At 36.3% G+C, this 16370-nt stretch overlaps 2 protein-coding genes and 1 non-coding gene across 5 annotated transcripts; 1 reads left to right on the forward strand and 2 right to left on the reverse strand.

Annotated features, from left to right (window-relative positions):
* Window positions 1-539: 539 nt before the first annotated feature.
* On the reverse strand, window positions 540-8346 carry LOC122023451 (putative MYST-like histone acetyltransferase 1). 3 transcript variants are annotated; one of them, XR_006123144.1, is made up of 10 exons: window positions 7998-8346; window positions 6646-6734; window positions 6254-6313; window positions 5485-5697; window positions 3916-3984; window positions 3336-3497; window positions 2044-2137; window positions 1214-1356; window positions 768-1018; window positions 540-672 (listed from the first exon to the last, which is right to left on the reverse strand). XR_006123144.1 is itself a non-coding variant. In XM_042581562.1 (10 exons), the coding sequence occupies exons 1-10, from the start codon at window positions 8269-8271 to the stop codon at window positions 665-667; spliced, it is 1311 nt and encodes a 436-aa protein (XP_042437496.1). In that variant the 5' UTR covers window positions 8272-8346; the 3' UTR covers window positions 540-664. The 3 variants fall into 3 exon arrangements, 2 of the variants coding, with proteins under 2 accessions (XP_042437496.1, XP_042437497.1); XM_042581562.1 differs by having other exon boundaries at window positions 768-966; XM_042581563.1 differs by having other exon boundaries at window positions 540-1018.
* A 351-nt stretch (window positions 8347-8697) lies between these two features.
* On the reverse strand, window positions 8698-8769 carry TRNAW-CCA. Its single transcript has one exon. It is a non-coding gene; the product is annotated as a tRNA-Trp (tRNA).
* Window positions 8770-8835: 66 nt separating this feature from the next.
* Window positions 8836-16001, forward strand: LOC122024693 (developmentally-regulated G-protein 3-like). Its single transcript, XM_042583367.1, has 10 exons — window positions 8836-8978; window positions 9344-9397; window positions 12453-12626; window positions 13171-13242; window positions 13689-13748; window positions 13939-14048; window positions 14830-15129; window positions 15274-15465; window positions 15563-15614; window positions 15696-16001. The coding sequence occupies exons 1-10, from the start codon at window positions 8937-8939 to the stop codon at window positions 15744-15746; spliced, it is 1107 nt and encodes a 368-aa protein (XP_042439301.1). The 5' UTR covers window positions 8836-8936; the 3' UTR covers window positions 15747-16001.
* Window positions 16002-16370: the final 369 nt, after the last annotated feature.

Below are 16370 nucleotides of genomic sequence, written 5' to 3' on the forward strand. Positions count from 1 at the left end.
ATTTTAATATTTTAAAATATATTTATTTAATATGATATAATTTTAAGTGGATTGTAAGATCATAAATAATGAATAATAATTTTAAAAAGAAGTTGGGTGAAAGTAATAGATTATTGTAACCAGATCAAAGATCGATTTTTTTGTTCCCACTCCGTCCCTCAGCTCACCGGCAGTGCTGACGAAGACCTGTAGGTAGCTATTATATAACCCTTAGTTCTTCCTATCCGACGAATTGCCGGACGCCACGTACCCTTACACGGATAGGTTACTAGCAGAAATCCGAGTGCTACAGAGTGGTCGAGATATCTAGGACGCGTGGTGAATAACTATTGCAGGCTACGTGGCAGAATATGATTGGTGTATTTCTTAAAGGCAAAAAAAGATTAGCATGATTTATTTTACAAATATTTTTTTTTAAAAAAATAAAATTTAGAGAGATGAGCGTCATGCAAATAAATCTAAATGTTAACTTCATCCTCACTCAGCATTTTATGATGCCAAAATTTAGCTCCCGAATTATTGGAAAGTATACAAAGTCATGATGAAGTTTTTTCTTTACCTCGTCAACTCGTTTTTAGGATGAAAGTGAGTATACAATGTAACACAGAAAACAAATAAAGAAATAAAACTGTGACTTGTTACTTGAAACTCTTGTAGAAGAGCATCAAAATCCTGAGAGAGATATACAGCACACCATAATCAATCTTTGGTGCTAAGAACACCTACACACCTACAGCTGCTGATATTACATACAAGAGAACACTAACCTTGTTCTTTGTAAGGAGTCCAAATCAGTTTAATAACATCCACCTCCAAGCCTCCTCGTCCAGCGGCCTTCAGGTGGCGATCCAAGACCTTCGGGTCAGCACATATAACATGCTGTCCCTTCCTGTATTGTATCAAGTCGAGAGTCTGTAAAGTGCTTAGGATGTCGTCGGGTTTTATGGCAGTCATGTCGCTGAGTTCCTGTTGATGGAACAAACTTGAGCATTTGATAAACATTTCCGACATCACAGAACTGTCACAAGAGCAATGAATCAGGAAAAAAAAAATCATGTTGTTCTTTGGGGGAAAATGTTAATTAGCTAGCAAACTTCAAACAATAGCAGTGTACTGGCTATGCTTGAAGATCCTTCCGATATATATCCAATAATGAGAATAAAAGATCAAAAATAATAACATAGACGGGGAGCAGTTGTGCAGCGACAATTACCTTAATGGAGATATTGCCCTTGTGCTTTTTCAATATGTCCAGAAGAACCCTAGTCCAGTACCCTCTATAACTTAAGAGGCCAAGATCAGATAAGGGTCTCTCTGGGGTTCCAACTTTACCCTCCTTTTTTGAAAGTTCATAGGCTGGTCAAGTTCAATAATTTTTTATTAGGACAATCATGATTGATATGGGAAAATATAAAAATAACTAAAACACACAGCATTAACAATAAATAACTGCCTTGGTGGCTTCTCCAATAGGTTACCTACTGCGAACAAATTTTGATTTTAAAAAAAATGCATATCATTTGGAGTTTAACCTACAGCAAAATCAAAAAATGACCAACAAAATGAGTATAATTATTCCTGTCCTATATGAAATGTGCAACACCAAAAATGAGCCATTCTTTCCAAATATTTTGGGCTTCCCGCTTGATGCTTTCCTGCATCAGGTTTTGTATTTGTGTTTCCAGTGCAGAGGTCAAGATTTGATTAACTTGAATCAATAAAAGTATCAACATCATGAACAATCGTTCAAGAGACACTAGCATGCCACCTTAATAAATGGAATCTTTGAAGGCACATCCATGCAAACTTCCAAAAAACTATCATAGCAAAACTTCCATTGGATCTTAAAAATGCTTGACGACCAGAGTAGTGTAATGGAGTATACTGAAAAAGTCATTAATATGATAAGATTGTACTTCTACTCAGCAGAACCACTAGAAATATGTACAAAAGGCGACTAGTTTAAAACAGTATTACTCTGGGGATTCACACAAATGTTCAGCTGACATTAGGAAGTGCCTAATGATATTGTAAGAAGCTTACAGAAAGCAATTAGGAATTTCCCATAGCCTTTCCTCTGATAAGGAGGAAGAGTGAGAATACAAGCTAAATTGTATGATTCCTCTGAGTGTTTTTCCTGCATAATGATGTAAAGAAAACATAGTCAACAATGAATTTGTAAAAGAAGAATAACTTCATGGAAGTAAGAAAGAAGAAAAAAATGAAGATACTATTTTGTTTACATGATTTTGCATTGCAAAATAACTAACAAAAATTCTTAAGGACTAAACAAAAATTATCCACTACGCATACTAATTGCAGAGGGAGAGCCAATGGCACCAACCCTCTCAAGGGAGAGAAATGATTCTCATGTCCTCAACGTTACATTGGAAGGGTGTCTTATGAAAACCAACCCCTTCTTTTCTTATGATAAGATTATCTGCACCAAAAGTTGAAATTCTTCTATTTGTGAAGTTATCTAACTTAATATTAAAATGATCACTCAACGAGTACTAACTGATGAGACATACTTTAAGAACATTCTCAACGTTACATTGGAAGGGTGTCTCATGAAAACCAACCCCTTCTTTTCTTATGATAAAGATTATCTGCACCAAAAGTTGAAATTCTTCTATTTGTGAAATTATCCAACTTAATATTAAAATGATCACTCAAAGAGTACTAACTGATAAGACATACTTTAAGAACATTAGCTAATCAATCTACAGTACGAATAAATTAATTGGTTCCTAGGCATAACATCATTTTCAAAGACAATTATAAATAAATATTCATACTAACTAACTAGTCAGAAAGACAACTTGAGATACACATTGTTCTCTGATGATTTCAATCTTCATTCAGACATGTGGAACAGGACTCCAGCTAAAAAAACTGGCAAGGGGGAATAACTTATTTAGGCCAGCATAAATTACACAGAAGTAGCCACATTGTCCATTGTTTTAAACAGAAAAAATAAAAGATAAAAGCAAAGTTGATTTGATAATGAAAAAAAATAAAAAAAGAGAAGAAATCGATTTTCATTAAAAATTAAATCCCCCTGATGCATAATATTAGCAATAAAACAAGAAAAGGAAACACACAGACAGCAACATAAAACTGAGTTGGAAAATGTCCTATTCTATCACATGGTGTTGTTAATTTTGATAATAATCAAGAATTAAGTCATACTAGGAGTGCAACAGTTAGAAAAGTAAAATCATAAAATATGATGAATTAGTAAAAGTTGAATGACACAAGGCAGCTCATTAAATGTCAAAAAAGTGAGATTTCATCATTATAAGAAGGGCACAGAAAACCCCATCAAGGTTTACCTTTGAGAAATAACCAACCATGTGGCAACCTCGATCATCACATTCACAAAGAATATAGAATAGAAATAAGTCAACATCATAGTAAAGGGTCTTGTGGTCAAGAAACAATTTAGCCAAATAGCAAAGATTCTGCCCATAAACTTTGTTCTTCTTGCCATCAACCTGAGGGAAAGTTTCTATTAGAGCAATAAAATATAATTCACAACACCCTAATCAACATCGATAAAGAAAAGTGAACACAGGTCAAATTTCTGAAAATGATTCAATTGGATTCTATGACAAAGTTGGTTGTGCTCGAAGCATTAAATTAGATGACGGTGCCAAAGACAGTGGTGATGGCATAAACAAAAAAGGAAGGCCCATGAAGTAACAAATACAAACAAAGCTTGTGCACATTCCATAAATCCATGGACAGGATCTATACAGACACATGCACCCATAGATCTCAACTGATCCAGCAACTCAAAAGTGCTTAGCTTTAACAAGCAAGTCACTCACTCAAAAGTTTCTCATAAGAGAGTGACAATGTGTATTTTATGCTAGTCCACAGGAATAAACTCAACGAGAATATGAAGCTAACCTCAAACATAGAAAGGGTGCCACTTCTGTATATCTCATCACCAGGAGGATGCTTAAGGTCACATTTTCTCTATGAAGTATGAGAGAGCACATGCAAAAACAAGCAACAATATATTAAAACAAGTAAAAGAAAATTTCATACTGAACATAACACTAGCAATGAAGCAGCCACAAATGGATTAGCAAGCCAAAAAACTGGCCATAGCTGCATACTAACATAAGTTTTAGTTTATCCCACCACTCACATTGGTAGCTACACTGAAAGCACACATAATCAATTGAGCATTCATTCTCGATTCATCAGGCAAAAAAGGGATTCTCTAGCAACAGCTTAAACATGGAAATTATTTTATGACAGTCAATATATTACAACCTTCCTCATAATAGCTAGAAAAATGTGAATGGAAGTTCAAAGTCTTTTCATTTTTTAAGTAAACCCACTTTAAAGATTCACACATTACTTTATAGTGATCTATGCAGCACTAATGTCAAAAGAGTATCATAACAATCCATATAACAAAGAGCAATCCATTACCTTACAAACATTCTGTCCTTGTCAAGTTTAAAACAGTTTACATGAAACTTCTGGTCCGTGGAACCATCACCCCCTTAGCACAAGAAACTAATTTCATCTCTTTTTTTTCATGAAACTTCGAGCCATCATAGAATGACACCAAACACCAACATAGGAAACAAACTTCATTTAGGGATCTTCAAGAAAGCTCAAGCATCAATAATAATAAATAAACAAGAATATCAATTAGTCAACAATTCTTTACTAGTCTTCTTATTGACCTAATTTTACCTATGTCTATGTAATTTGTTAACTGTCTCAAGAGAGACAAGAACATGGATCAATGTGAAATTTACCTAAATGACTAATTAACTAATTCTGTTATCAACCAAGACAAAGTAAGTCAAATAGGACCTGCCATGATCACATGAATTATGTGCAAATACATTGCTACTGTGTTTTTCCCCTTCTTTACTTCATATCTGTTAGATGAGCCACACATGCACAAGAGACTGCTTTGCAAAGAGAACTCAAGCAGATTTCAGAAAAGCTTTTTAGTTTTAGGATAGTTTGATACCAGAACTCATTCAGCACGTTAAACTACTTTTGAATCCTAGTACAGACAAACAAACATAGGTTGAAAGCATAGAATAACCTACTCAAGTTGAAGAACTAATGAAATACAGATGTTGTAGGCCAAAAAATATACCTATACCACACATTCTGAGAGCATAGTAGAACACATTAACATTATTTATGATCAATAAATTTGTCAGTTATCATATTTGCACAAGCACAGTCCAAAAATTTGTCAACTAGTTTAATGGTGAGAAATACAACAAATCATAGAACACATAGACAAAGCAGTTCCTTCCAGCTAGGTATCCAAACAACACATAGTAATGAAAAAAAATCAACAATTATTAATTTGTAATATATCCAATAAAAAAATTGTCAGTTGGGCAAACATGAACTTTAGTAGATCATAGGTTACCAATGTTCACATAACTAAGTTTACTAGCATAACCAACAATCATGAAGTCAGACGAAGCTCACCATATGCCTTTGAAGCTGCTCTTTGCGTTTCATGAAATTGAGGCAAAACTCACAGAAAAACAGTTTTGAAGAGTCACTATACTCCGGTGGAAAAGGAGAAAAGTACCATGTATCAATCTCATATCTGCCAAGTTCTATTTTTGCAATGTTTTTGACTTTAGTAAACTCTTCATGCTCTCGTAAGCTAGCAGCATCAAGTTCCTCATGACCATGCTGAGTAAATGAGATAAGAAAAGTGAAGGAAACTTAGATTAAATCCATTATCCAAGTATCCAATTAGCAGGAAGTGGTACTTTTTTCTGTTTTCACATATTTGCCATAAGAAAGGTTACTGTCTATCTCTTGTATGTCCGTCATACTGTGTCAAAAAGCTCTTATATACTAAAAAAAATGAAAGGTGACTTTATAGTTAAATCCATAAATAATTTTAAACTTTATCGACAAAACAAATCATAATAAGGAAATGAAATTGACTGTTATATAGCTATATAGCAATTCTTGGGAGTAGACATTGTAATGTTAAGTATCAATAGTAGCAAAAGTGTGGATCAAGGCACCATTAAAAATACTGCATTTGACCTTCAGATACCCATGGTTCCAGTCTGTGATTGTCCACACCGACAAAATGGAAAAAGAAAAACAGCAAGAATGTACAACAAAATGGTCACATACATTAATTTCCAAATTCCCTATATCTCAGTGTAGATTTCAAAAATAAAAAAGCACAATTTTAACCAGAAGTTAAAGAAAAGGAATTCAGTGAGAGTACCTCAACATGTGTTTCATCAATCTTTCTTTTCTGATGTCGAGTCATTTTCAAATTTATTGCCTGAAAAGGATTGTGTAGAAAAATTTGTGAAAACAATTTCGAGTAAAAGCACTTCCAGCAAAAGGGTGTGTTAGAGCAACCTAACAAACCAGATACTGGAACAGTGCATAAGTAAACTATTACTGCAGGCATTACTTGCTCAGCTACAGGCTGTGAGAATAAATATTTCATGAAGTACAGTTAGTTATGAATGCTAGAATAACAGTATATATCCACAAAATTCAATATTACATTTATTTAATAAACAACCATCCTCCAAATAAGTATCTTAAATTCAAGGAAATAAATATTTACAGTGTATACTTATCCACAATGGAAACTATGAGATGTACCTTGTCTTCCACTTTCTCATCAACATCAGTCTCCACAGTGTCAAGATCAAGTTGCTCAAGTTTAACCCATTCATCAAGTCTCCTATTGACTAGCAAAAGAAATGCCTCAAAGAACATTATTATTTACATAAAAAGAGAGTAGGAAAGGTGATCAGCAAGTTAATTATTTATTGTAACTAAGAGAATGACAACTGAGGATTTATCACAGATGATGCTTGTAGATAAAATGTTATAATCACTTGTTGACGACACGAGATTCAAGTAGAAACAAAAATTATATACAGAAAAACAGAATCTATTTTTACAACAACCTACCAAGTAAATTTATCTCTGATAATATTTATCATAAAATCATAATGAAAGATAAATTTTTTTAAAACCAACGATTTGCTAGATCCACCCAATTAAACAAACCATTAGCCACCAAAACTCTTCAAGTGACTCCCAACTCAACTTTAAATATTCAACCATCATATACATTATCAATCAATCTAAGTCCGTGAAATCACTGCCATACAATTGAACAAAAAATTCATATCAATAGGTAAAAACAAATTAAGCTTATAATATCTGTTTTCTACCAAATAATGGCCATTATTCATTCTATAACAGCATGGTTCTTATTTATTAATGTTTTATATTGTCTAACTTCAGAAAACGGAACATTTCTCATAAGTACTGGGAAATGCCAAATAAAACAGAGTAAAAATGCTCTCAAACTGAATGAAGTAACAAAAAAAAGCCTGGATATGTAAATGTTTGCATTCAAAAAGCCACCATTGCATATTAGAGTCGAAGCAACATAAGTTTAAGCATTAATGCCCACAATTCACAAATATGTCTAAGCAATGAAACGTGCTTTGCCACTTTCCCAATTCATAAGGATTTATGGGAAACTAAACATTTGATACGAACCTCAAATATGCATATTCAAATCACCTCTTCAAAATACTATCCTTGAGAATAAGTTGCTAGATTTATTATTATTAGAAATCATAAGTTTTCTATTTCAAAATATGTCCTCTAGAGTGAGTTAATTGATTTATTATTATCAATATTCTTATGTTGATAAGGCACTCATATATTTATATATAGAAATATTATGCAACCTTTGGAGGCAAGACATAAAATTAATTAATCAAATTACTTTAATTGTCAGAGGTTGATCCGCTCGAAATACCCTTTCCCCTTTTCTCTGATTTCACACGAAGATATGGCGCAGGGTTCTATCAATCTCAAAATTACCAAGGCACTCAGCCAGGGCACAAACCACTAATATTAGCTCTAACCCTAAATCCTGCCTAACAGCCAAGATGAGCACACAGATCTAAAGCCGGAAGCGACGAACTTACACTCGGTGTAGTGAACATAGTACTCGTAGTCATTGGGACCGCCGGACAGGATCTTTCGACGCTCGATGACCTTGACGGGATGGGGCTTCTGATCCCTCCACCGGCACATCACCCGCGTGCCAACCTCAAGCGGCGTCCCCCCGGACACCACCGATCTCCCCCTCTTGGGCGTGTTCTTTTCCCCTTCGGACGTGGGAGGATCAGCGCCGCCGTTCGTCGCCGGTGATGGCGCCGCCGCCCCGTTCTCCGCCTTCGATTCTTTCATCGAGCCCATGGGCGCGCCCAAGTCGGGGCGGCCGTCTTTCCGGTTCTGGTCTTCACTGGAGCGGCACTTTTGGGCCTATTTTAATTGGCCCTCAATGAACCCATTTAAAATCATAATCGAATATAAGATTTTGGAGAAAAAAATATCCTTTAAAACAGCACAATTATATTAACTTTCTTCAAAAGAAATATATGATTTTGAATAGAGAGAGGTTTGGAATGAAAAAAGATAGGGAAAAATAAAAAAAAGAGTGACAAATTTTAATTGAAAATAATGTAACAAGTTGAATTTTTAAATGGAAAAGATTTTGCAAATGATTATATTTATATGACAAAATAACTGCAGTTATTGTTCTGTGATTTCGCATAAATAAAAAGGAAAAAAAACAAAATTAGATTAAAGAGTGGAAAAATTGAATCCGAGAAAATAGGGATTTGAACCCGACGTGAATCGAACACGCAACCTTCTGATCTGGAGTCAGACGCGCTACCATTGCGCCACGGATCCCAACGATATCAATACTCGGTTCTATAATATAATAATATTATTAATCCCATAGTATAAATTCTCTTCCATCCCTTTTGTCCTCGGCTTCACCGCAGAGTAAGAAACCTCGAGACTGGACGGCGTGAGATAGGTGAAGACAGGCGCGTTCGCCGGATCGGAGAGGAGCAATGGCTACCGTCATGCAAAAGATCAAGGACATCGAAGACGAGGTAGCCCAATTTCATCCTCTCCAATAAACCTAGCTTCCTCGCCCCTCTGCGAATCAATCCTAGGGATACTTCTTGACTGCATTTATGGTTTTAAGTCGTTCCCGGAATTTTAGATATCTGTGAGTGTATGTGGCTATTTTTCTTAAGACTACGAACTTGACTGCATTTATGGTTTTATTGATGTCTATTTAGAAGTGGGGCGGTATTTTTGTACTGATTCAAGGATTAGTTAGGTTCCCGTGTTGTACTTGTGGCTTCTAATATGGATGGCTTCAGTGTCAGTTGTGCTTTGTAACTTTGAATCGTTTCAGTAGCCTTGACTACCGTTAAGATTCTAATGGTGTTAATTGTATTCTGTCTGGTAGATGGCAAGGACGCAGAAGAATAAAGCAACAGCTCACCATCTTGGCCTGCTGAAGGTTATTCCCCTTATCTTCCTGTCTTCTTGAAGTTGATTATTCATAACATGTATCTGTTGGTCCTAATTGTTTGGGAGTAGGATTATATTTGTATTTTGTTCATACGGAGTTTTCTATTTCCTCAAATGAATTTGTAAGATCTCCTCAAGTGTTTTTCTTGGTTATTGATGCATGATTGGTGGTGTTGATGTTGTTAATCCAAAATGATTATTTTCTTATGGTAAGCAGGTTGGCACAATGATACTCACATTCCCCCAGTCTCAATCATAATTCTAGCTGATGAGATGTTGATTCTGTTTTTTTTTTTCTTCTTGTGATCCAATGCTGGGTTAAGCTTTCTTGCTTATGCAAGCATGGTGGATACTTATTTACAATATACATATATGTATGTGTGTGTATATACTCAGGTTTGCTCAATTGTGCGTGCATCTTCTAGAATGCAAGCCTAACAGGCCATTTCATTAATTCTGTCTTGGATATGTACCACTAGATTGACTTACTGTCACACCCCCAGAGGAGTCTATGTCCGAAGAAATTTCGGCAGCATCTCCCCTGTACGGGTGACACTATGAAACATTTCTAAATGAAGCCAACATGCTCAATATAGTACATAAATAAACAACAATCAAAGCATACAAACATGGTATCTAGTATCTGCTACTTATTATGGACAACAACAAGAGACTGTATAGATATGGAAACGAATATTTCAAAGATCACGTGGAAGTATCAAGCGCAGGAAAATAAGAGTGGAGTCAAGGTAAAGCAATCCTTTTCCAAAATAGTACATGCACCAAGGTCAAAGTACTAAAAGAAAACAAAGCAAGAAGTACCCTCCTTTACTTGTCGACCGTGCTAGGCTGTCTCCACTTCGGAACACTTGGCTCGTAGCAGTGTCCTGCAACAAATCATATGATTACAACCAAATCCCCTCATACCTCAACTAGTTACCTAAATCCAATTCAAACAGAAAACCCTACTGAACCACGCCATTATACCCTCTACAACACGCCATGAATCAACCCTACCTAATTCATGCAAATGACCACTCACGACTAATCGTGTAACAGAATTAATCAACTAACATGGATAATGAATTAATCAAGTAAATCTCCAAATAAGTCCTCCATAAATCTACAAATCTATCTAATGAGAAACAGAATCACTAAAGGCAGAGACTGAATCACAGAATTTAAACTAGCATTTAAGGAAACTAATGTATACAGCCTAACCCTTGCTTAGCAAAGTAGAGAATGGATTACAGAAGTTGGAGAAATAACCTATCCCATAACAGAGCATCAATTCAGATTAAAGTAGCAGTTAATTCTATAAGCTACAACAAGCCCTAACTACCCTTACCGAGTATTCCTTATGCAGAATTACAGCATACTAAGGAAGTATAAATGAACCACCAAACCTTCACCAACACTAGTATCTTCTAGAATTGACAGACGCCGTAGAAATTACTGAACAGTCCCATTGCAGCCTATCCTATCCAACAATCATCCTAGAACTTCAAAAGCACACAACGAAACATGAAATCATCTCAACCCGAGTACATAAAAACAAACCTAGTACCCTACACCGAAAATCTGTCCACCATATTACAACTAGTTTGAGGGATCTAGAACTCCATCAAAACCAAATGACTTTACCTAAATTCACAGCAGGCATAAGAGGAACAAGATGGAAAACAACTACCTTGATGCCCTAGACATCATCCCGGATTGTATCGTAATCTACGGAAAGAAACATTCATCTCATACTTACAAAGGAAATTTGTTTGCTGGACAGCTCTCGTAGGGGCCGGAGGTGGAAGAAATCCGGCTGCCGGCGCTAGGACAGGAAGAAGTCGGTCGACGCTAGGACACAAGGAAGGCGGCGCTGGGGTGCTCGCGTGCAGGAAAGGGCCGGTTGTGTGGTGCTCACGCGAGAGTCGACGGCTGCTAGGTGCTCGTAGAAAAGAGGAGATCGCCTGTCGTGTGGCTCGCGTGAGGGAAGAAGAGGCCGGCGCCCGCGTGGTGCTTGTGCGCGGGTCAGGGAAGAGGCCGGCTGAGCTCGGCGAAGGAGAGGGAGGCGGTGTCGTGAGGGCTCGGGAGAGAAGAGGGAGCTCGGCGTCGTGTGGGGAGTTAGGGCAAGGGAAATTCTCCCTTTTATAACTTAGGGAAGTTTGATTAAACCCTAGATCTGTTTCTCAATTAACTCCCACCTCCGGGTATTCCAAACGGGCTTTTTCTTGAGCCCATAAATGCATCCCCTCAAAATACGTCATACGTGCTCCCATTAATTTCAGAAAAATTTCTAAAAATGCCTAAAAATTCTAATAAGGTTATTTGTTTATTAAACTTTATTATTTAATTATTATTTATTGCCGTATTTTACACTTACTAAGGCACTGACTTTGTGCAAGACCAAGGAACTCTTCCAACAATGAGTTCCTTCTGATATAATAGTTATCTGTATAAGTAATCTGTCTTTTGGATTTGTTTACGAAACTATCTTTATTGTTAGTTATCTTTTGATGTAGAAGAACTGTTTTCCTTGAAGAGAAGAGGATCTATTGCCCAATAGCTCATGTCTATTAAGCCATATTCGATCCTTTTTAGCTTCACTGATAAGATCCATCTGTTAACTCCAGATGATTATGGCTAGCATGATGTGTTGGTTGTGGTGGTGAATATTTCCAGTGTTTCTAACTTTAGAGCAAGATACTGCACAGCTTTATAGTATGGAGTTGGCGCTTATCTAAGTTTTGGTAAGCTTAGTGTCCTATTGGTTGAAGTTAAGGTATTGCATCTAGACATATATGCTTGCATAAGAGAAACAACCAGTCCTGTTCATTCAATGGGAGCCATTATTGCATTACTCCACGCCTTTTGTAATTTGAAGGTTGAAGGAAACAAGTAATAGATGTGCCATTTGCCTATCTAGCATTTATTAAGTTGAAGTTCTCCATGACTTTCATTCTCTTTTGGCTCATGTGACTATTTCCTTTGTCCTTGTCTTGTCTTTTATTATCTTGTATGCATTGTGTTTATTGTCATTTTATGTGAAGGCAAAACTTGCAAAGCTACGGCGGGAGCTTTTGGCTCCTTCTTCCAAAGGTGCTGGTGGTGCTGGTGAAGGCTTTGATGTTACTAAAAGTGGAGATGCACGGGTTGGTCTAGTGGGATTTCCCTCTGTTGGAAAATCAACACTATTAAATAAATTAACCGGAACTTTCTCAGAGGTACACCACTTTTATTCATCGTATGTGTTTACACCTGTTTCTCTTATTACAACTGGAATGACTGCTCGTATCATTGTTGTTTATATCAGTTCCCTGCTCTTTTAGTTCGTCTCATAAATCAGTATGATTCTATGTCCTTACTCTTGTTTATGTTGCAAATATTTGATTAGTTGGTCATTAGTTGTGCTATCAGTACTGCCACAATGATGAACTGAAATATCTCTCGTTTCTATATTATTTCATCATTCTCTGTTTCTATACGTGATCCAATATTTTATTCCAGCCTATTTGGTTGATTCAGTCAATGATGATATGTTGGATACATCCATGTAGCCAATCCCGAATAGTTTTCTGAAAACTTCCTCTTGCTGTTTATTTGAACTGATTCTGTATTGTGTATTCTGAAGAGTAACATGCTTTCTATGTGCTAACTTAGTTTGTTTAATTTCTTTTTTTTCTTGGGGAACAATATCTATTGGTTCTTTATTTTTCTAGTCCAGCAAAACATATCTTTTGACAATGCCAAATGGTTGTGTTGCAACAGGTTGCTTCATATGAGTTTACAACTTTGACCTGTATTCCTGGTGTCATCATGTACAGAGGTGCTAAACTTCAGGTAGCTCATTATGATCTTATACTGTACGAGCATGTCAAGAAATATTTTTTCGATGCAGTTATCTCTCATTTTTATTGGACTTATAATATTACTTGGTTCGTCTATCGCTTCATTAATGTCACTAATTTTGCCTAGCCATTTTCATGTTTGTATGTGCTGGCCACTTTAAAAGTTGGGTTCATTTTGAAGCCTGAGATTGCATACTTTTTTGTTGAAGAAGATAATGAGGTGGAAGTAGCACCCAATGCACTTGCCTTTCTGTCGATACCATCTCAATTCATTAAAGCTTAATTAAACGAACAATTACACAGCATAATACCTAGGCTACGAGGGGGAAGTAGCACCTGAGGAGCACAATATCTAGGATCTGTTGATTTTCTAGTCAATGAATCTCACTTTCTTTGTCTTTATAAAATATCTCATTCTAGCATCTTTGCTTCCTCCAGTTACTGGATCTACCAGGGATCATTGAGGGTGCAAAGGATGGAAAGGGTAGAGGAAGGCAGGTACGAAGTAGGTTTACCTTGCATGGTTGTCTTTTTTGAAAGAATTTTATAGTATGAAGAAAATGAACTCTCGAAAGTAGAATCCATAGTTTTGCATGGTTATGTTGTTCTAAAGGATTGTTATCTCCTTGGCTCCATCCTTATGGTATGCTGAATCCTTTAATTCTGGCACAAATATTTCTCTTTTCAGGTTATCAGTACAGCTAGGACATGCAATTGTATCTTGATTGTTCTTGATGCTATCAAACCAATAACTCATAAGCGGCTTATCGAAAAGGAACTTGAGGGATTTGGCATAAGGTAAAGTAGGAGATGAGTTTATCTATCCTTACAGGTTCTATATTGTGTTAAGTGTATGACGTAAGAGATGATATCAATTAGTTGTGAGGTAAGCAGCTCTCACCTTTATGTGGTTTACACTCTCTATTGGTGGCCTTTTTTGGTTAATGGGCTTCTAGTGATCATGTAGGTCGGGTCCTCAAGGATTAGTCTTTAGAGGTTATCTTCTGTAGCTTTATTTCTTGTTTTTTTCTTCAAAATTTCAAATAGAAAATTCTGATGGACGATAGCAGTTCTGCCAATTGCAAGTTCTCCGAATTATTTATGAATTGAATTTGTGGTAGTATGTGCTACATTTTGGTGCCCAACTTAAATGCAAGACTGGTGGAGACATTTCATGTACACTTAAACACACTGAATTTTGCCCCTTTTCACCTTTTGTGTGCCTTATCTGCCACTTGGCACAATATCTCTATTCAACTGCGTTTTTCTTTTCCATAAGTTCAAGGTGGAATATTTCAGTACATACGTTGAAAGCCCTAATACAAATCAATGACCAGAGAGTTTGCTATTCAATATGCATCACTTTGCAGTTTTGTGTGGATTTTTTCATTCAGAGACAATCTATTCGTCTAGGTTTTCGTTTGAGCTGTTATTGATGCATAAGGGCGCACAATTACATGCTTTAAATGCTATCACTAGTTGTTGCAAAGTAGCAAACGAGTGAACTCCAAACTGATTCTGTTGCCAGAATTTAATTTTGGTTGCAAAGGCAAACTGTAATTCTTTCATCAAATGACAGGTTGAATAAGGAACCCCCAAATCTAACATTCCGAAAGAAAGACAAAGGTGGCATCAACTTTACCTCCACAGTTACAAATACACAGTTGGACCTTGAAACAGTTAAGGCGATATGCAGCGAGTACAGGATACATAATGCTGATGTTTCCCTGAGATACGATGCAACGGCAGATGATCTCATTGATGTAATTGAAGGAAGCAGAGTTTACATTCCATGCATCTATGTAGTGAACAAGATAGACCAGATAACATTGGAAGAATTAGAAATCCTAGACAAACTTCCACACTACTGTCCGGTCAGGTATTGACTTATCTTTCATTTTGTTCTTAGTCCTTGTAATTTAGTTATCATCTTGAATCCTCAACACAGCTGGTCTTTTTCAAAAGGACTCTTATCAAAACATTTTCGCAAAGTGACTGATCGTATTTGGTAATTGCGAGACAGTGCTCACCTAGAATGGAACCTCGACGGCCTTCTAGAAAAGATATGGGAGTATCTTGATCTTGTTCGGATCTACACAAAACCAAAGGGCTTGAACCCAGATTATGAGGACCCTGTGATTCTGTCTTCCAAGAGGAGAACCATAGAAGATTTTTGTAATCGGATTCATAAAGACATGCTGAAACAATTTAAATAGTAAGTCATCTTGCCTTAACATTGTGCCACTGCGTTTCTGCTCTTCGTGCTTCCAAGATGACCTCGTTCAGTTACTCATACTGATCAAAATATGCAGCGCACTGGTTTGGGGCTCGAGTGTGAAGCATAAGCCGCAAAGAGTGGGCAAGGTAATGATCTATTTTACTTAAGTTTACTTGACCTGGGATGGGAAGACTCGGTTGTGAAGCTCTGTTATGTTAACGATACAGGAACATGAACTTGAGGACGAGGATGTGGTTCAGATCATCAAGAAAGTGTAGACAAGCGAAGCATTTCTGTCGCAGTTAAACCGATCATCGATGGTAGATTAAAAAAGGCAGAAGCTGGACTAGAACTTGAGTTAGAGTTGTATTATTTTTGTGAGTCTCTCCATTGACTAGGATCAAGCATGGTTTCGTAGAACTACTTTTGGTAGTGTTTTTGTTTTGTTTTGTTTTTTTTTGACATAGGGATTAGAATTTCATGTATGGAAGAGTATTATCAAGGTTTAATTAACTGTTTTACCATTTAAATTATCGACACGACTACTATACCTGTGGTAATTTCTGCTGTTTCTTATTTACATTTCAAGTTTCGTCAATATTTTAAACTTTGTGATTTGTGTAAATTGTATATGAGAATAAAAAATCAGAAGAACGTCCTCTCGATGTCTTTTTTTAATCAAGTAACTTCTAAGTACCATAACGCTCTGATTTTCTTCACCCTAGCTCACTTTACCATTATGTTTGAATTAATATATAACTCATTTTAATTTCTTTTACCCTATCTCACTTTTAAGTGGAGACATTTTTTATTGATTCAAATAAAAAAGCGAAACAATGGTGTCCATCGATGGGCTCACCATTTTACATTAAGAGAATGTTTAAAATATTTTTATATTATTT

This window comes from Zingiber officinale, chromosome 9B (genome assembly GCF_018446385.1).
Source record: "Zingiber officinale cultivar Zhangliang chromosome 9B, Zo_v1.1, whole genome shotgun sequence".
In the NCBI taxonomy this organism is placed as follows: Eukaryota; Viridiplantae; Streptophyta; class Magnoliopsida; order Zingiberales; family Zingiberaceae; genus Zingiber; species Zingiber officinale.

What these genes read in the sequence shown, in the direction of transcription:
- LOC122023451 (XM_042581562.1), bottom strand. Translation starts at nt 8,271, where the DNA reads ATGGGCTCGATGAAAGAATCGAAGGCGGAGAACGGGGCGGCGGCGCCA. An exon ending in CTATGTTCACTACACCGAGT is followed by an intron (nt 6,735 to 7,997) that starts GTAAGTTCGTCG and finishes TTCTTTTGCTAG; the next exon opens with TCAATAGGAGACTTGATGAA. An exon ending in AGGGCAATATCTCCATTAAG is followed by an intron (nt 967 to 1,213) that starts GTAATTGTCGCT and finishes TTCCATCAACAG; the next exon opens with GAACTCAGCGACATGACTGC.
- LOC122024693 (XM_042583367.1), top strand. Translation starts at nt 8,937, where the DNA reads ATGGCTACCGTCATGCAAAAGATCAAGGACATCGAAGACGAG. An exon ending in ACCATCTTGGCCTGCTGAAG is followed by an intron (nt 9,398 to 12,452) that starts GTTATTCCCCTT and finishes TTTTATGTGAAG; the next exon opens with GCAAAACTTGCAAAGCTACG. An exon ending in ATGCTGAAACAATTTAAATA is followed by an intron (nt 15,466 to 15,562) that starts GTAAGTCATCTT and finishes CAAAATATGCAG; the next exon opens with CGCACTGGTTTGGGGCTCGA.